Source organism: Electrona antarctica (genome assembly GCF_951216825.1).
Source record: "Electrona antarctica genome assembly, chromosome: 9".
NCBI lineage: Eukaryota > Metazoa > Chordata > Actinopteri > Myctophiformes > Myctophidae > Electrona > Electrona antarctica.
Genome location: NC_136790.1, coordinates 10,700,895 through 10,718,705, shown reverse-complemented (window position 1 = coordinate 10,718,705; position 17,811 = coordinate 10,700,895). Strand labels below are relative to the sequence as shown.

Genomic DNA, 17,811 nt, shown 5'->3' with positions numbered 1-17,811 from the left:
TGCATATAATCTTGGTATATTGTATACACCAACAGCATTCTTTATCCAATAAACTGCCAGTATAGTATGCGCTACAGCAGATTTGGAAGGAACCGTTCAAAGTGTAATAGTGTAAAAGTCACAAGCAAAATGTAGCCACATTTTACTTTTCCTCCTAGAAAAAGTAACATTTCTTCTTCACAGAATTTACTTGGATAAAAGTGAAAAGTCAGTTGAGTTATTTAAGGTGAGCAACGCAGTCGTACACTGAAGTATATTATACACAGGTGGGTTTTGGCATGTTGAGAGGAACAGCCAGAAAGAGGAGTGATAGCCGCATGTGAAGAGATTTGAACACAGATCACAGACGGTCTGGTCTGTAAAGTGGCAACAGATTTTTCTCAAGAGAAATGCTGGAAATATTTACCCTCTGCCCTTTGCTAATGTGTGCCTTTTTCCACATTTCATTTCCACTAAGCTTAGTTACAGCTCATTCAACTTCAATTTATTTCACTTTAATTCAAGTTTATAGACAGTTGTAAAATGGTGGGTGAAATGTATTATTTTTGTACAAGCCACCCATGAATTGCCTTTTCATCAATAATAATAATAATAATAATAATAATAATAATAATAATAATAATAATAATAATAATAATAATAATAATAATAATAACAATAATGACAATAATAATACTACTACTACTAATAATAATAATAATAATAATAATAACAACAACAACAAATACGGTGTGGGTGTGTGTGTGTGTGTGTGTGTGTGTGTGTGTGGTATGTATTATTGGCTGTTGTGTAATTTGACATGTACGTATGATGAAAGTGTAATTTTATCTCTGCCTCTTGGCCAGTTCCCACTTGTAAAAGAGACTCTTTTTACTGGTTAAATAAAGGTAAAAAAATAAATATATAAATTGCCTATGTGCTTTCCTTGTCCGAATACACATTATCTCATAGTGTTGTAAGTTCTCTAATAATAAAGTACAAATAAGGTTAGAACAGAGGACACATTAGGACACAGCTCTGGGTACTATTCCCAGAGCTGGATCCCTGAACGAGCCTGGCGGGAAAATTGGGCCAACTGTGGCCGACCGTTCCAGAGCCCCGCCCTGAATTTCAGAGCCTGATTCAAAAAGGCCCTAAATATAGAGGCACGTTAATGAACAGGCACAGCACAGTACAGTACAGTAGGCAACTACCAGTCATTAAAAGTCCTTAAAAAAGGCCCCATGGGATTTTCAGAGCCTGATTCAAAAAGGCCCTAAATATAGAGGCACATTAATGAACAGGCACAGCACAGTAGGCAACTACCAGTCATTAAAAGTCCTTAAAAAAGGCCCCAAGGCCCCATGTCCCATGGCCCAGGGTCTCAACAGGTTCAAGAATTGCCTCTGCTAACGACAAAGTAAAATAGTCAGTTTTGCTGTCTTTTCTGCGTGCCAGGTCACCACAGTGAGGCACATAAGGTCCTAATGCCTGGTTGTTGAAGACTCCCTCAGATAATAACCTAGCCTATTGTTTTTCTTTCTTTTTTTACGCTACATCAATTCTATCATTGCTAAATGAACCGGGTGCTGAAACCAGATGGATGCATTTGTTTCTTCTCGACTCTCCGGTTCACCCATCTGCACCACAAAGCCACTATACAGCTTGTTTAAAACACTGCTGCCAGACTAGGCCTATACTTAGAGTACTAAACCAGTACATATCACTCCAGTCGTCAAATCCCTCCTTTGGCTCTCTATTCAGGCTTGCTCTGATTCTCTGATTCTGCTCTCCATAATACCTGTCAGATTCCATCATTCCTTACATGCCCTCCTGTTCCCTCCATTCACTAGATGTCACATACCTTTCTGTCCCCAGAATCAATACAAAATCAGGCAACAGGGCCTTCTCCCACCTTGCTCCTTACGTTTGGAACCTTTTACCTACCTCTGTAAGAGACCGTGACCCGTGACCCGATCCAATAGGTTTTTTTTTCACAAACTAAACACATTTTTCCTGTTTACTATGATAGACCATAATCTCTGCGTGTGCCCATGATCTGTTTTTATTGTGATATTGTAATATGTTGTAAAGTGATACTATCGAGACGTTTGTGTGATTTAGCATTTTAAATAAATAAAGCTTATAAAAAGCAAAGCTTTTGCACACAGGCGACAGGTGCATATAGGAGAGGGTAAGGTGCCCGACAATGAAAAAGAACAAACACCCGCACACTGTCTTCAAATGCTGTGAAAAAACTTTAATAGGGAAACAGCAACGTTTCGGCCTATGCGGCCGTCATCAGGCTATATTTATGGATCCATAAAGATCCATAAATAAAGCCTGATTGAAGGCCACATAGGCCGGAACGTGTTTGTTCTTTTTCAAATAAATAAAGCTTGAAATTGATATGGGGTACAGGCTGTACCCCATATCAATTTCAAGCTTTATTTATTTGAAAAAGAACAAACAACAGCCTAGGCCCCACAGGATCTGTACAGCATATCACTGCCAGCCCTACTCCCAGCTGCCCCCATCACCATCATGAGGATCTGTACAGCCTATCACTGCCAGCCCTACTCCCAGCTGCCCCCATCACCATCATGAGGGTAATCCATGCTGATCATTGTATACATGCAGGCAGCAATATCGTTTTATTCCAGAAAAGCAGAAGTCGTTAGAGAATGTTATGAATGCAGTATGTTTATTTTATGATCAAAATACTTATTACAAACATGTGTTTGAATTAATCACTTACAGACAATTTAAGCATCTCCTTATAAACAATGTTGTCAGTTAGTTCCCTCCTCATCACCCACCACAGTAAAAATGTTACACACTGGTGGTTCTCGTTACCCTGGAGAAAGCACTGTAGAGCTGAGCTGCCCATGAGTGAACACGGGCTGAGGCAATTCATTCGTTTGCCCCTGACCGTTGTTGATGGAGCTGGTGATTGAGAAAGACAGCATGACACAATATTCACACTCTGCTAGTGTCTGGGTGTAAAGGTCCTGCATGGCTGGCAGCTCATACTGTGCTGTTTTAACCACTCTCTGTAGAGTCTTTGGCTCGTGGTCACGAGTGGAGCATCGTCCATACAAACCAGTGACACATTGTCTCGCTACCACACGTCATGTGACCAGCTCAGGTCTTCGCTGATGTGAACCCAGACCTAAAGCTATACTCACTTTCCACTGCATGTGAAGTTTTGTGAACAGGGGCATGTTCTCCCTGCAGCTCCCTGCAGATGGGGCATGTGTGCAGTACAATGCTGACAGTTTACCACGACAACTTGTGCTCAGACACGCACACACAAACAGTGTCTTTTCAATTATAGGAGTGAGATGGAATGGGATATGGGATGACATAAATTGCTACGGTCATAGACAGGTCACTGACCATCATTTGCACTATTGAGAAAAGTTTGCAACGGAACGCAAACCACTGCCATGTGTAAACTTAGCTCGCTGATTGAGTGCATGTGACTTTGAATCAGGGTTCATCGTCATGCCGGCTTGTGGTGGACAACTCTGAAAATGTCGGGTCCATTTGTGCACGCTCAGAGTTATGGGGGTCCTTGAAAATAAGAAGTTTGAGAACCACTGTACTGGCAGACCCCGAATGGGCCATATATAGTGTCATAGATCAGTAAATCAGTATCATATATTCTGCAGAAAACCTGGAGACTCACATCCATGGGTCTCATGATCAAAATAAGAACGTTATAATGTTATGTGAAAACATAATCTAATATTTGCCACAGACAACAAGTCTTGCCACGGATTTGTCTGGACATATTGATGACTCCTTCTTTGAATGAATGCATTCCTTTCTATTTCCATAGCAAATGATCAGTGTTTTGTAAATAGTCTAAGGGGTGCTATCTGCTCAAACATTAATTATATAGATTATGCATGTTACATGTATAATTATTTTCTCAAGACAATCAACCAAGAGTTTATTTTTAATTTTTTTATGATGGTTCTCAGATTGCATATAAGAATAGACCGGCAGTTGTATGGAGTGTACATGGCGCTGGCATGCATTTGTGTAGTAGAGGAAGGGGGGTCTCAGACTAGGCCCCCTGGACCCAGGATCCGACCCTGGGTGTTCCCGAAAGATTGAGGGATTGCTTATACATCCACAACAAAGCCCACATGTGGTCTTCCACATCATTAGTTGAAGTTCACATCATCATTAGGCTACACACGCATATACTGTACGTGCAAGTCAACATATTATTGTCAATCCATTACATATGTGTTTATGTGGCAAATCTGTATTTTAAGGACATGGCTTTTGTGCCGGGATTTGCAAAGTTAACTTATACAGTGCCACCTGGTGGACAGCAGGTGTTGAAGGCGTCATTGGCAATGAGGGCCATATGGGAAAGGCGTCAAAAGGCATCCTATGGCATTGAATATGTTTATGACATCTGGTTCCACTTTTGGCAAGGCTATAGTCGACAGTACAGTAGATGGCTGGTGAGCAGAAATGTATACATCTCTTAAAAAACAAAAAAAATAAAAAATAAAGCTGGACATGCCTCATGACATTAATACTGTATCTTCAAGGTTCAAGGTTCAAGGTTTCTTTATTTTGTCTCCCGAGGGAGACATTTTTCTCGGACCCCAAGGACCCGCCTGCACAGTTGCTGCGTAGCCCTTGTGCCCATGTCGCCGTAGAGCAGCGCCACATAGTAAATGCAGCAACCAGCCAGCCAGCCAGCCAGCCAGCCAGCCAGCCAGCCAGCCTGTCAGCCAGCCAGCCAGCCTGTCAGCCAGCCAGCCTGTCAGCCAGCCAGCCAGCCAGCCAGCCAGCCTGTCAGCCAGCCAGCCAGCCTGTCAGCCAGCCAGCCAGCCTGTCAGCCAGCCAGCCAGCCAGCCAGTCAGTCAGCCAGTCAGTCAGAGTTTGTGGCTTGCGTACACGTCCATTTTCTGCTGTGATGGATTGTTTGCTTTGAGCTATTAGTGGAGAGGAAAGTGGATGTGAAGAATGATTCCATTTGAAAGTGAGTGGGCATATCTCAAAAGTGAAGGGCCCAAGATAACTTTATTCTGGCCACAGGTTTTGTCCCATGTGTGCCAGTGGGGCTGTAATAAAATAACAAACAATTGCATTGTCTTTTGTACCCATTTCCCAATATGGAAAGCAACAAATCTTACGTTATAACGAAAGACATGATTTCCCTGAGCTCAGTGGAAAAAGATGGATTACATTACTTGTTAAACTGATACATTACTGATTAAAATGTGTGTGCGTGCGTGCGTGTGTGTGTGTGTATATATATATATATATATATATATATATATATCTCAGAAGATTTCAGAAATAAAAACTAAACATTTATCAAAGTAACGATTACTATCAAATGCTAAATAATCAAACGAATTCCATGGAAAATAAAATAGTTTAGGTCTCGGACATCTAATTTATCTTTTGGGTCTCGAGCTAAAACGTTTGGGAACAACTGACCGGTTTAACTAATGAACCACCTGGTTTAACTAATGAACCACCTGGTTTAACTAATGAACCACCTGGTTTAACTAATGAACCACCTGGTTTCTTCCAGGCTTCAGTTATCAGGATACTCATCATGAGTCATGGCAGCAATGGCACTAATGGCTTATGGCAGCATTATCAAATTATACTGTACATTCATACCTACAGACCTAGTTAGTTACTTAGTTAGAATCAGAATCAGAATCAGGTTTATTTGTCACATCACATTACAAGTAAGGTGGGTGAAATTCATGATTGTGCAGACACTCATTGCAGTTACAGGGGAAGGTGACAGCAAATTGAGCTACACAGCTGCAGCCATATTTCGGCGCTGCCCTTAGCTTACTTGCATCAGAAAAATTAAGAAAAGAAGAAGAAAGAAGGATAGGGGGGGGGCAGAGTTTGGGTGGGGGTCTTGACAGAGAGGGAGGGGGGGAGGGGTGTAAACATCACATCACATTACATTACAGTTGCATTGTATCGTGTGGGCACAGAATGTTCTTGGGTGGGGGGCAGGGCGGGTTGTAGGTCTGTACACCGATCAAAAAGCACTACCCTCACGCCACTCTTCAGGTTGGAAGGGCTGCGTGCGCGTAGAAAAAAAAAAAAAAGGGAGCACAGCCGGAACAGCAGCGGGTGGGGCTTGGGGTAGGTGGGGGGGGGGAGGGCGGCGTGTCGTGTAGGAGTGTGTGTGAAGTGTTCGTTAAGTTCATTGTTTATGTTTGTGTGTCCTGAGCTGCCCTCCCGGATTTGGATCCCAGGTCGCGCTGTCTCAAAGTCCAGATAGTGAGAGGAATAACACAGCAAGCTGTACAGACTGCGTGGCCTTGGTTCCCAGACGGGAGCACTTTCAGATGTTGTGTGTGGGGGGGAGGTGGGGGGGGTGCGCGTGATCTTCTCCACTGCATTCGCCATGAGCCTATTTTCCAGATTATGCGAGAAAGGGATTCTTATTTATTCAGAATCATCTCTCTCGAGTTTTGCCCGTAGTAACATTCCCTGTATCGCAGATTGACGCTCCAGGCAGATCTCAAATCTTCGCTCGAGGCCAATGAGTCTCTCAGAAAGTTTGTCAAAGTTGGAATCATGCTTTCGATTGAGCTCAGCTATAGCCACAGCGAGGCCTCCCGTCACTCTGCACAGTTCAGTTACCATGGTGAGCAGCTTGGGCCCACTTCCGACGTTCTCGACTGCTCCCCTCGAAATTTTCCGGTAGATCAGACTCCCGCCTAGGCCTGATAGCACCAAGCCTGCCACCATGAGTCCAATTATCCATATGTCTTCCACATCCTCCACGGAAAGCACGGTCAAACATAACATTCCCCAATTCTGGTAATAAGGGTCTCTCACATAACCAGCAGGAAAAGAACCCTGTGGGCATGTCGGCTCCCCCGCACCGGAATGTCTGTCCGAAAAAATCTTGTCGAAAGCACTTAATGTTAGTTAGTTACATACATATACAGTACATACAGTATAGGCTAAGTAGCCTTGCCGAGCCATGAGGCCCATAGGGCAGGAGCCTATCTCCTGTTTCTGTAGCGTGAGGCAGCTTGATGTACAAGTACACCCCCTGGACATGACGCTAGTATGTCACAGTATATTTGACACAGTATAGGCTACAGTATGCAGTGTGTGTGTGTGTGTGTGTGTGTGTGTGTGTGTGTGTGTGTGTGTGTGTGTGTGTGTGTGTGTGTGTGTGTGTGTGTGTGTGTGTGTGTGTGTGTGTGTGTGTGCGTGCGTGCGTGCGTGCGTGCGTGCGTGCGTGCGTGCGTGCGTGCGTGCGTGCGTGCGGGCGTGCGGGCGTGTGTGGGTGTGTGCGGGCGGGCTGGCGGGCGTGCACGTGTGTGTGTGTGTGTGTGTGTGTGTGTGTGTGATGCCGCTGAATGAAAGGGTATGATTACCGGTAGATACGTTTTATACTTCACTCTACTCCTTTTCGAACATGTAGAATTAGTATTGTTTGTTGTTGCCTGTGAGGCTTGTTTTTGTTTTGTCTTCTTCATATTGCATTTTTTTTGTTGAATTTGTATAATTTTAATTTTTTTGGAAAAAAAAGCCATTCATTCATTCATTCATTCATTCATTCAATCAATACACATATATACTGTACATAGCCTATACGTGTACTGTATATTTTGTTCATAAACCAAGTTGTCTAATGGAAAGGTTGTCCCAGAGTCTGCTGGTCTGGGCATTGAGGCTGTGGTGCAGTAACCTGCCAGACAGTAGCAGCTGAAACGGTCCATGGTTGGGGTGGCTGGTGCAACAGAATGCACATACTGTAAAAGGCTTTTTATTATAGGCTGAATAGATAAATTTAGACAAGCAAAATCGGATTGTGTTTTTTCCTGTATTATTATTGAATCATCATGCTGACCATAAATTGCCTTTTGGCGCAAAACGCTTACAAATCATTTGATTTGTAAAGACAATACTGCTAGTATCCTCCAATATTCTGTTTTTCTTGTTCTGTCCCTCTCTGTGCTGAAATATCTTGGCTCTTGGCTCTGTGTGAACCAATTGCAATAGCTGTGGCCTACTTCCCTCTGACTGACAAGGAATTAAGAAGAATTTAATATTGAGGGCATTGAGGGCAATGACTATTTTGAAAACCAATCCCATTTTTAATTGTTTGACCCTGTCTTGTACCCTGAGCCATTCTAGGCTAGCAAAATGGATGGGGGAAAAGGTGGGTCATGTGCCCCAGGCCGAGAAGTAGTTGAATCAGTTTGTTTTGGGAACTTTGAAGCTACTGTAGTATTTATAGGCCAGTCAATAGTCAAGATTTGACCCAAAATAAATTGCAATAGTAATCGTTCAAGGTTTTTTTATGATCCATAGGGTCATCCAAATAACATATTAAAAATTGATTATTTATATAAATTTTAGATCATGGTAAATTCAGGGATTGAATGTTCGGGTACCATTTAAAACCTATATAAGGTAAAAATGTCTAATTTGAAATGTGCTTTAAGTAGCATGTGACATGTCAAACTAGTTTTGCACAAAAAACACTCCTTCGGCTAAAACGGCCATAGCCGCCTTCACAAATGTGATGAGGTCATCACATTTGGGTGGCTATGGCCATTTTTAGCCCAAGGAGTGTTTTTTGTGCAAAACTAATGCTTGGAATGGGTTCAGAATCATGAATCATGAACCATGATCCACAATTTTTCAATACAACAATTTTTAATATGTTATTTGGATGACCCTAAAGATTACAAAAAACCATGAACGATTACTATTGCAATTTAATTTGGGTCACGTCCATTTTTAGCTTAGATTGACTGGCCTATTATTGAGATGTTGGAGTACCAGGAGGTGCAAGCATGGTCAAAGTGGCATTGGATGGTTTACTTTTTTGATCACCGTTGTTGCCATGCTTTCACCTGTCAATTTTTGTCAAGAATACAGACCAAATAGGTAGTCTCTTCTTTGCTAAAAAAAATACTGTGTCATCAACTCTGACCTTGAAATAATTTATATGGACCCAAAAAGAATGGATTCTGTTTTACCAAGGTGTAGTGGCAGTTTGTTATCGGTAAGCCAAGTACGGATTTTGGTCCTAAACCTGCAATTTGTTCTTTCCAGAGATCAGCATCAGCGAACAGAAACAATTTGCAGTTACAGGCAGCATTCATGTCGTTAATGTACTGTATAGAAGGAACAGTAACGGCCTTATTATGCTTCATTGAGGAAGACCGCAGCTTACTGGGAGGGACGAGGACATGGTTCAGTTGATGTCAACCACTTGTTCTCTTCTCCCAACAGGGGGTCGCAATTGTGGTGAAAAAACAGTTAAAACAGTTCGCCACAACCAATTTGGCAGTAATGAGCCATGAAATAATGCAGATGTTTGTAGTTTTAGTTTGGAATTTGTTCTTGCAGCCTAATTGTTTTAGTGTCTCCCGCAGTTTGTGTGGGTGGCTTTTGTTTCCCTCAATGTTCTCATTAACAAAGTATTTTTGGCAACTGTGATCATTTTGTTACATTACATAGTTTCTGCACGTTTCAATTAGTTGCTCATTTTTGTTTTTATTGTACTCAGAGTATCATTCATTTCTGAGTTTGATGGCATTAAGAATTTCTCCATTCATGACAATAGTCACACCCGGGGTCACATGTGACATGCAGGGGCCACGTTGCCCCCCCCCCCCCCCCCCCCCCCCCCGGGGCCCCAGGCACACTGTTGCTCCGATCCACACCCTACTTGGCACAAACATTGTTCAGGATTCTGCCATGAGAATAGCCACACCAAAAAAAACTAAATTGGGCACATGTGGGGCGCTACAGCAGCCGTGTTTAATGCTTCAAATGGCCACAATTGGTGACCATTGGTCTGATCAGCGCAATATAGGACTGGATTTGAAGGCTGCATAACGGTCTGAAAATCTATGTATAAATGTAGGCTATATCAATGATTTATCTTTTGACCCGTTTCTTCCCTGTTCTTTTGTTTTTCTCTCCTTGCTCTCCCTGAGCTCCCTCTCTCTGCCCCCTCCTCGCGGCCCTCTCTGCCCCCTCCTCGCGGTGTCCAGAGCTATATTGCATGTCCTTTTCCGTACTTAAAATATAGAGATTGTAACGAAGACTCTGACTAGGACGTTGGGCTATATGATATATGACATGTTTAGTATGACAATCCCTATATTTGGGCCCGAGCCGACCTAGTGCTGATATCGATAGATATGGTAGAACCATATATGGATAGAACCATATATGGATAGATCTAACTGGCTTAGTCATCGTGACAAGCCTGGTCGGAGAATATATAGAGGGTCGGCTTCAGGGAGAAGGCAGAAGTCGAAGCATCCTGGTTTAAGTTCTAACCGGACACCACTGCGGGGGTCCTAACCTAAGTAATCAGCAATACAGCCTTGAGCTATTTTATAGAGATAATTTACAAACAAGCTGCCAGAGACGAACATATAGTATCTGTTCTTCTCGGGTGCATGTGTTTGGTCCGACTAGTCATTGGTCCGAAACACGACAACCCACCTCAAACCCTAACCTAACCATAACCGCAAGCACGGGAGCAGGCGCTAGTCCGAGGTGCGGACGCATGTCGAACCAATGCTCCGTTGGACCATAGTATGCCTCCCGTTCTTCTCTTGCCGGACTCAGCTGCTGCTTTGATCCGCTTCAGAGCTCTCGCTAATTGACTCGGACACGACCATTTTGCGTCCTTCAACATTACATTTCTGAATTGTGATTTTGTGATGCCAGTTTGGCACAAAACACACTCGAATGCAAGACCACATGCATACAGTCAGCCTGCTCCCAATTCTTTGACTGTTTTTGCACTTTCAGTCTATGGTGCCTTTGACAGCGGTGACACTGCCAGTGCTTCATGGTCGGTTACTGCTTTGTTTTCTAAATTCAGTTGGCTTGTAATTTACTGGAAGCCCATACAATTAAAAATGTCTCTGAAAAGTAACTAGTGGCATGTGACAGAGTTTAGCATTTTGTTTGTGGTGTTGCACACAGCTGGCATACAAGCTGTTTATGGTTTCATATGCATTCCTTTGGGAACTGTAGTGGTCTGGAAATAGATTAGATCTCCTTCCATCCAGTCATGCATGCTTGTTCCAACACAAACCAAAGTTCCTGTCCTCTTCCAATTATTCCAAACAACTTCACACTTATTGCATGTTGCTCATTGTAAATGCTGCCGCATTGCCTCTTACCTCAGTTTAAATTATTCATTTGTGACATTTTTATTAACTTAACTATCTTTGGTTTTTGTTTGTTTGTTTGTTATTTTATAGCCTGTGCTGTTGCAACTACAATGGAAAGTGTTGTTGTAATCAAGCACAATAAATTGTGGTTTTGGAGACACTTGACTGAGTAGGCAACATACTTGCTTGGTTGCATGCCATGGCCCGCACCGAAAATAGCCGATCTATAAGCACACAATGCATTGCGACACATTATCATTATGTTCTTGTAAATCTGCTAATTTCGGAGCACAACACCAATGAACAACTGAATGTAAATCAGGCATAACAGCTGGGTTGCAGCTGCAGTGCTTAAAGGAGAATTCCATGCTAGAAGGCTTTCTTACCTTTATTTGTGTAGTTGTTACGTCCCCACCAAAGAGGTCCAGGTGTTATTTTGTGCAAAAGCGCATTATTGGCTATTTCCCCTACCATAAGCCCTCAATGAATTGAATTGAATTGTAATGCACGTAACTCGAGAACCGTTTGACCCACCGACTTCACATTCAACACACGCGTTCCACACCCCCACAGAGAGTGCAGTGCCAGGTATCGAGTCGGTCGGACCCACGGTTCTCCAGAACCACCACAAAAGGCTCTGATCAGGCTCTGCCAGTGGGCCTAATGAGGCCAACTCCTTTCACCTGTGCAATTTCCAGCCTCTGCCTCAGCCAATTGAGGCTCAAGCAATCAGGCTCTGCCAGTGGGCCGAATTGCCAAGTATACTTTTCAGTTTGCAGTCTCACACACAGGCACACAGGCAGATACACATATCTCCATGTGGGACATGTGGGGTGATGGTGGGGGCCCGGGGGGGGGGGGGGGGGGGGGGTTATGTGGTGGGTATGGTGCGTTTGTTTGGGTTGGGTTGTGAACTCTAAACCAGTGGTTCTTAAACATTTTCATGTCAAGGACCCCCAAATTGACATGCATTCTGCAGACCCCCATATGAAAATATTTTCTGCTAGGGTAATGTTTTGAAGATTTATCAAAATGTTTTGAAAATAGCCGATCTACAAGCTCAAAATGGGCAGTAATGGGACGCGTTTGTGAGCTTGTAGATTGGCTATTTTCAAAGTATAAAATGGGATTAAAGTGGTAAAATATTCCATATTTTGATGTGGACTGCCTGGAACTTCCTCAAGGACCCCTTGAGGTCCTCAGACCAAACTTTGAGCATCATGCTGATGGCGCTGTTTTCCCTTTATGTTTTCAGATTGCACTTAAGAACGAAAAAGGCACCCTAAGAGTGCTCCACAGTGTGCGTAGATTCTGTTCTTACCTACGAACAAATCACAGCTAAGAAAAGATTGAGGGATCCCAAAACCTTCTTAAAAACTTCCTAAGTGGGTCTAAGAACAAATTTCCTCTTAAGAACTTCTTAAGAACGGTTGGCGCATGAGGCCCACTGTGTTCCTGTGGTCCCCGAGGACCCTAACATGTGACTATTGGGGCCATGATGAGGCCCTTGTGGGCCACACATGGTCCCTGGTGTGGCTATTCGGATGACAGTCCCCTGAACGATTATGGTACCAAGTTTGGTGCATGATCAGAGAAAATTGGAAAAGCATTGAGGTGGCCATGCAGAATGCATGTTCTGTGTTCTGTCTGTGTTTGATGACTATGCATTTGTTTGACTGCCATCTTTGCAATAGCTGTGTATTTCACGAATGAGTTCATGTCTTTGCAATTGCTGCGCATTTCAAGTCAATTCAAATTTATATTGAGTCACATGCGTTGACTCAATATGCTTAGGAATTAGTTCAGGAATTAGTTCATGCTAAAACTTACGAGTATGTGTATTATTACATTAATTTAATCATCATGTAATTTAATTTGGTACATTTTTAAGCCAGTTCAGAACAAAAAAAATGACTTCTCCATGTTTCTTTTCCTTTGACAAGCACGCTCTATGTGGCCCCTCTTCCCACAACTGTGGCAGTCCATAAGTTTACACCAGCAGGTCGTGACGATTTATTCGTGGCTGTTTTTCCACAACGAAGACATGGCCCTTGTCCACTTTGCTTCTCTGTCTGTACTGTATGCACTCTGCCTGTTGTGTTTACAGTAGCTGTTGAGTCTCCTTTGAGGCCATTTCCATGGAGACACTGATGTTAATGACTTAATGTCAAGTCACTCTCGTTCAGCAGTTTCTTCTGTGCTGCTTCATTTCTTAGGCCACATACCAGTCTGTCTCTCGGTGTGTCATTTAGTACTTGTCCAGCTGCTTACCGTAGTGCTGAGTACAATGCATGAAGGGAAACCGTTGTTGTTCTATGCTAAAGCACTAATGACTCAACTGAGAAGCTCGCCTTGAGTACTTTATTGGTGTATTACCGTCATAAAACTGCCTTCATATAACCAGTGCCAGTGGGTCTCAAAGTGTCCTTGTCCTTGAGAGTGTACAGATGGAACCACATAACCAAATGTGATTTGTACACTTAGAGTTATGGGTGTCCTTGAAATGTAAAAAGTTTGAGAACCACTGTACACTAAATGGAACAGAGCCTTAGTATATCATCGGTAACAACACTTGTGAAGGAAGTAGTGGGAAGGGGCCTACACATTTTGTCCAAATATCACATGAATCAGTGAGCCCACAAAAAAACCTTCCTGAACGGGCCTGTGCTGCACTTTTTCCTACTTGAAGAACTCCACCTCTTAGCAAAACAGAGTTGATACTGTTTGGGTCTAATGCGAAACTAACTAAGTTCAGAGTTGTGGTACTGGTAGGTGACTTTGAAGTTACAGCCAAGGAAGCAGTATACTTATATTAGACAATGAACTATGTGTACAGCATTGGAAGCTATCTCAAAGGTCCATCAAAAAGTAACATTTCGGCCCAGGCGGCTGGCGCAGACGTCCGGGCATCTAGGCTGATAATCCAGCCTGGTTGACCTTTGCTGCGTGTTAACACGAAGTTAACAATATTATTGTTAACTTCAAGTCCTCTATAAAGAGCTGGCTGAATAGCAGGAAGATAATCAAATCTGTACTCTCAGTAGTAGTAAGAGTCTTGTTTATTAATGATGAAGATCCGCAGAAGCAGTCAAACCAGACAAACGTGTTTCGGAGCGCAGGCATTTGTCAGTGTCAGAATTTGAATAGCAGCTGGACCTAATTATGAAAATAATGTTCCATATACAAAAGGTTTCTTTTCAGGGGTGCGGGACTTGTGCATGGCGGCTGGCCCACGAGTGTAACAGTGGTATGCATGACAAATGATACGTACTGTAGCTTGTAGAGTTAGTTCAGTCAGATATACTCGAGTGGCTTCGTGATATGCTCAAGGGCGCATACATACACTTGAGGGGTTAATACTATGTGGGCAATTACTATGTGGGTGTATACAGTGTTTGCTAGACCCACATGTCATTCTCTGATGTGGCAGTAAACTGACCAATTGGGCGGGGTATTTAAGCTCACCTAGGCCTCACTCAGACCTTTACTGCATTGCTGTATGCTTGTTGGATGAATGTTGTGTAGTGTCATGGCCGCCCCAATGCATTTCCAATGGGAGTCACATGGTTTGACACAACATTTGTGTTGTATGAGGGGGAGGGGCGCAGTCGAAACACAGCCGAAAGCCATACAACAGCTTGTAGTCCAAAATGTGGACTACAAACCATGTGACTTCCATTGGAAATGCATTGGGGCGGCCATGACACTACACAACATTCATCCAACAAGCATACAGCAATGCAGTAAAGGTCTGAGTGAGGCCCTAGACTGCATTCTTCCTGCCTTCCTTGTGCATATATGGTTCCTGATTGTCTGTTCCCCATGGGGGGATTGTTATTGTATATATCTATCCCCCTCTTAATGTTTAATGATGGTGTTTAATTGTGCCGAGCAGGGAGAAAAATGTAGCAGAGCCGAATGCCAAGATAAAATATTATATGCACACTTGTATTTATTCTATAATAAATATTGGTTAAATCTATTTGTGAGTTATCTGACTGAACTCTTTGTGCTTTTTGTCTTATGGACTTCAAGGCTAGGCATCTGTGCTTCGTGCTCCTGCTCTGCGTGAGCCTGGCGTGGGGTGGCGTCCTTGGTCCATGTCGATACTCTGTGACGAAGGACCACCTGCTGAGCCTCAACCGCCTGGTGAGACCTAATCATACCCAGTGGTGGAAAAAGTACTCGCATGTTTTACTGAAGTAAACGTATCAATGCTGCAATGTAGGAATACTCAGTTACAAGTAAAAGTCTAAAATTCTAAATGTTCTTGAGTAAAAGTACAAAAGTGTTGGCATCAAAATGTACCTACAAGTACAAGTATACATTTGCGTTTATGTGTGCATAAGTTCCCCTTGCTGTGTTGCCAGTTTTGCAAGAGAAAGTGGCCAGGTCTATGAAAACAAGCACAAATGAAAATAGCTGATCTACAAGCTCACAGCAGACAGTGTGAGGTTGTACATCTGTTATTTAAAAACACATACATCGAAATATTTGTAATATTTTTTAAACATTTTAATAAAAAAGGCACAACATATTTTCAGATGGATGTCTGTGGACAATTACATATTAATCTGGGGTTCCTTAACGTGAAGAAATGTGGGAACCACTGGTTTAAACAACATTAGGAAGCAAGCCCAAATAAGCAACTACTGTACACTTTAGAATCAAGCCCAAAAAAACATCAACCAGCAACTACCAATAATTTATTTACAAGTGACTTTACAGGAAAAACAAGTCAAATAAGCAGATATGGCAACACTGCCTGAAGGAAGCAAAGCACACACACAAGGAGCCCCAGTACCTCAGCGGGGGGAAAGGTGGATAAAGCCTTTTGAAAATAGCAGATCTACAAGCTCACAATGTGTTGCATCGCGACACATTGTGAGCTTGTAGATCTGCTATTTTCTAATGGCCGAAATGTATATAGGGCTGAAGTGGTTAGTGTATGTTTTGTAATAATAATCAAAATCTACAAGGTAACTAGTAACTACTAAATAAATGTAGTGGAGTAAAAAATACTTAAGTAAAGTAAAGTACACAAACCTCAAAATTGTACTTAAGCACAGTACTTAAGTAAAAGCACTTAGATACTTTCCTAATACCCCCATGCAGCAGTGTTGATTTTGACAGCAAGATTTAGATTTAGCCAATTAGACATAGTCTTTTGAATGAAATTCCGTGTAGTTGTAGTCATGTTTTAGTACTGTATCTGAATTTTTTTGGTTTTAGTCTAGTGTTAGTCGACTAAATATCATAAGATTTAAGTAAGTAATGCCTGATTTTACACTTTACATGCTGAAAATAGCCAATCTATAAGCTCACACGTGGTACGTGTGTACCATTTTAAAATCTCATTAAAATCTCATTATAAAATGGTACCATTTTTTTCTACTAGGTCTGTGTCTCATAGGAGGGCTGTGGACACTTCAGAAAACTGCCTACCAGTGATCATCATTTGGCAGGTTTATTTTATTTTTATTTTATTTTTCAAACACCCATGTCATATGTTATATTTTGATTTGTATTAACGTGAGAACAATGACTTTCATTAGCTAGCATGCTATCTTTCCAGGAACAGAAAGTCTCCAGTTTCTATTAGCTTTATTAGCATTCGGTGATGTCACTGGTAGGCAGGTTTCTGAACTGTCCACAGCCTTCCTCTGAGACACAGAGTGAGTAGACAGAAATGGTGCCTGTCCAACGTCTCCTCAGTCACAATGTTATTAGGGGAAAATAATAATAATAAATACATTCGGACGGGCTTTCCGAACTACTTCGGAGAGTCAGGACATAAGATCAAAAGTTCGGGGGGACGTATTAACAGTCCTACAGTCATGAGTCCGACACCCTACCTAAAACCTAACCCTAAACCTAACCTCACAGGAAGCCACGGGTTAGTTTTAACCTGCCACGGGTTAGTTGTAACCTGCCACGGGTTAGTTGTAACCTGCCACGGGTTAGTTGTAACCTGCCACGGGTTAGTTGTAACCTGCCACGGGTTAGTTGTAACCTGCCACGGGTTAGTTGTAACCTGCCACGCATGTCGGGAGCCACGGGTTGGTTTTAACTCGCCACGGGTTAGTTTTAACCTGCCGCGCATGTCAGGAGCCACGGGTGAAGTTGAATAACCCGCAGCACGGGTTAGTTGTAACCGGCAGCGCATGTCGGGACTCGGGAGTGACGGTGTTGTCGAACTGTCGGACAGTATGTCTAACCAACATATGGACAGTATGTCTAACCAACATAATGGACAGTATGTCTAACCAACATATGCACCCCCTGAAGTTCTGAATGATGTCATCACGGTCACCTCCCTTTCTGAAAACTTGGGAAGCAGCATTGGGAGCGCATTCGTTGGTCCAACATGCATGGCTGGTTAAGACTCAGCCGTGGCTCCCTACATGCATTGGCGGTTAAGACTCACCCTGGCTTCCCTAGGCTGTGAGGTTTGGGGTAGGGTGTCAGACTAATGCCTGTCGGACTGTTAGTACGTCGGACCAAGCACATGCACTTTATAATGAGCATTAGCAAGGACCAATGATATGAAGATTATATTGAAAATGGGTGAAGAGCGCCTTTAAGCATATAGGCCTAGGCTATTTATTTTTCCTATTATGACCTGGATTCATGTGGTTAAAGGGATATTTCA

The 17,811-nt window shown here is 42.7% G+C and overlaps 1 protein-coding gene across 1 annotated transcript in view; it reads left to right on the top strand.

Moving 5' to 3' along the window:
* The window catches only part of csf1a (colony stimulating factor 1a (macrophage)), a 48,562-nt gene that overhangs the window by 15,914 nt on the left and 14,837 nt on the right, over positions 1-17,811 (top strand). Inside the window, exon 3 of the mRNA XM_079511301.1 lies at positions 15,195-15,308. Coding sequence (XP_079367427.1) covers positions 15,195-15,308 — 114 coding nt within the window. The remainder of the gene's footprint in view (positions 1-15,194; positions 15,309-17,811) is intronic.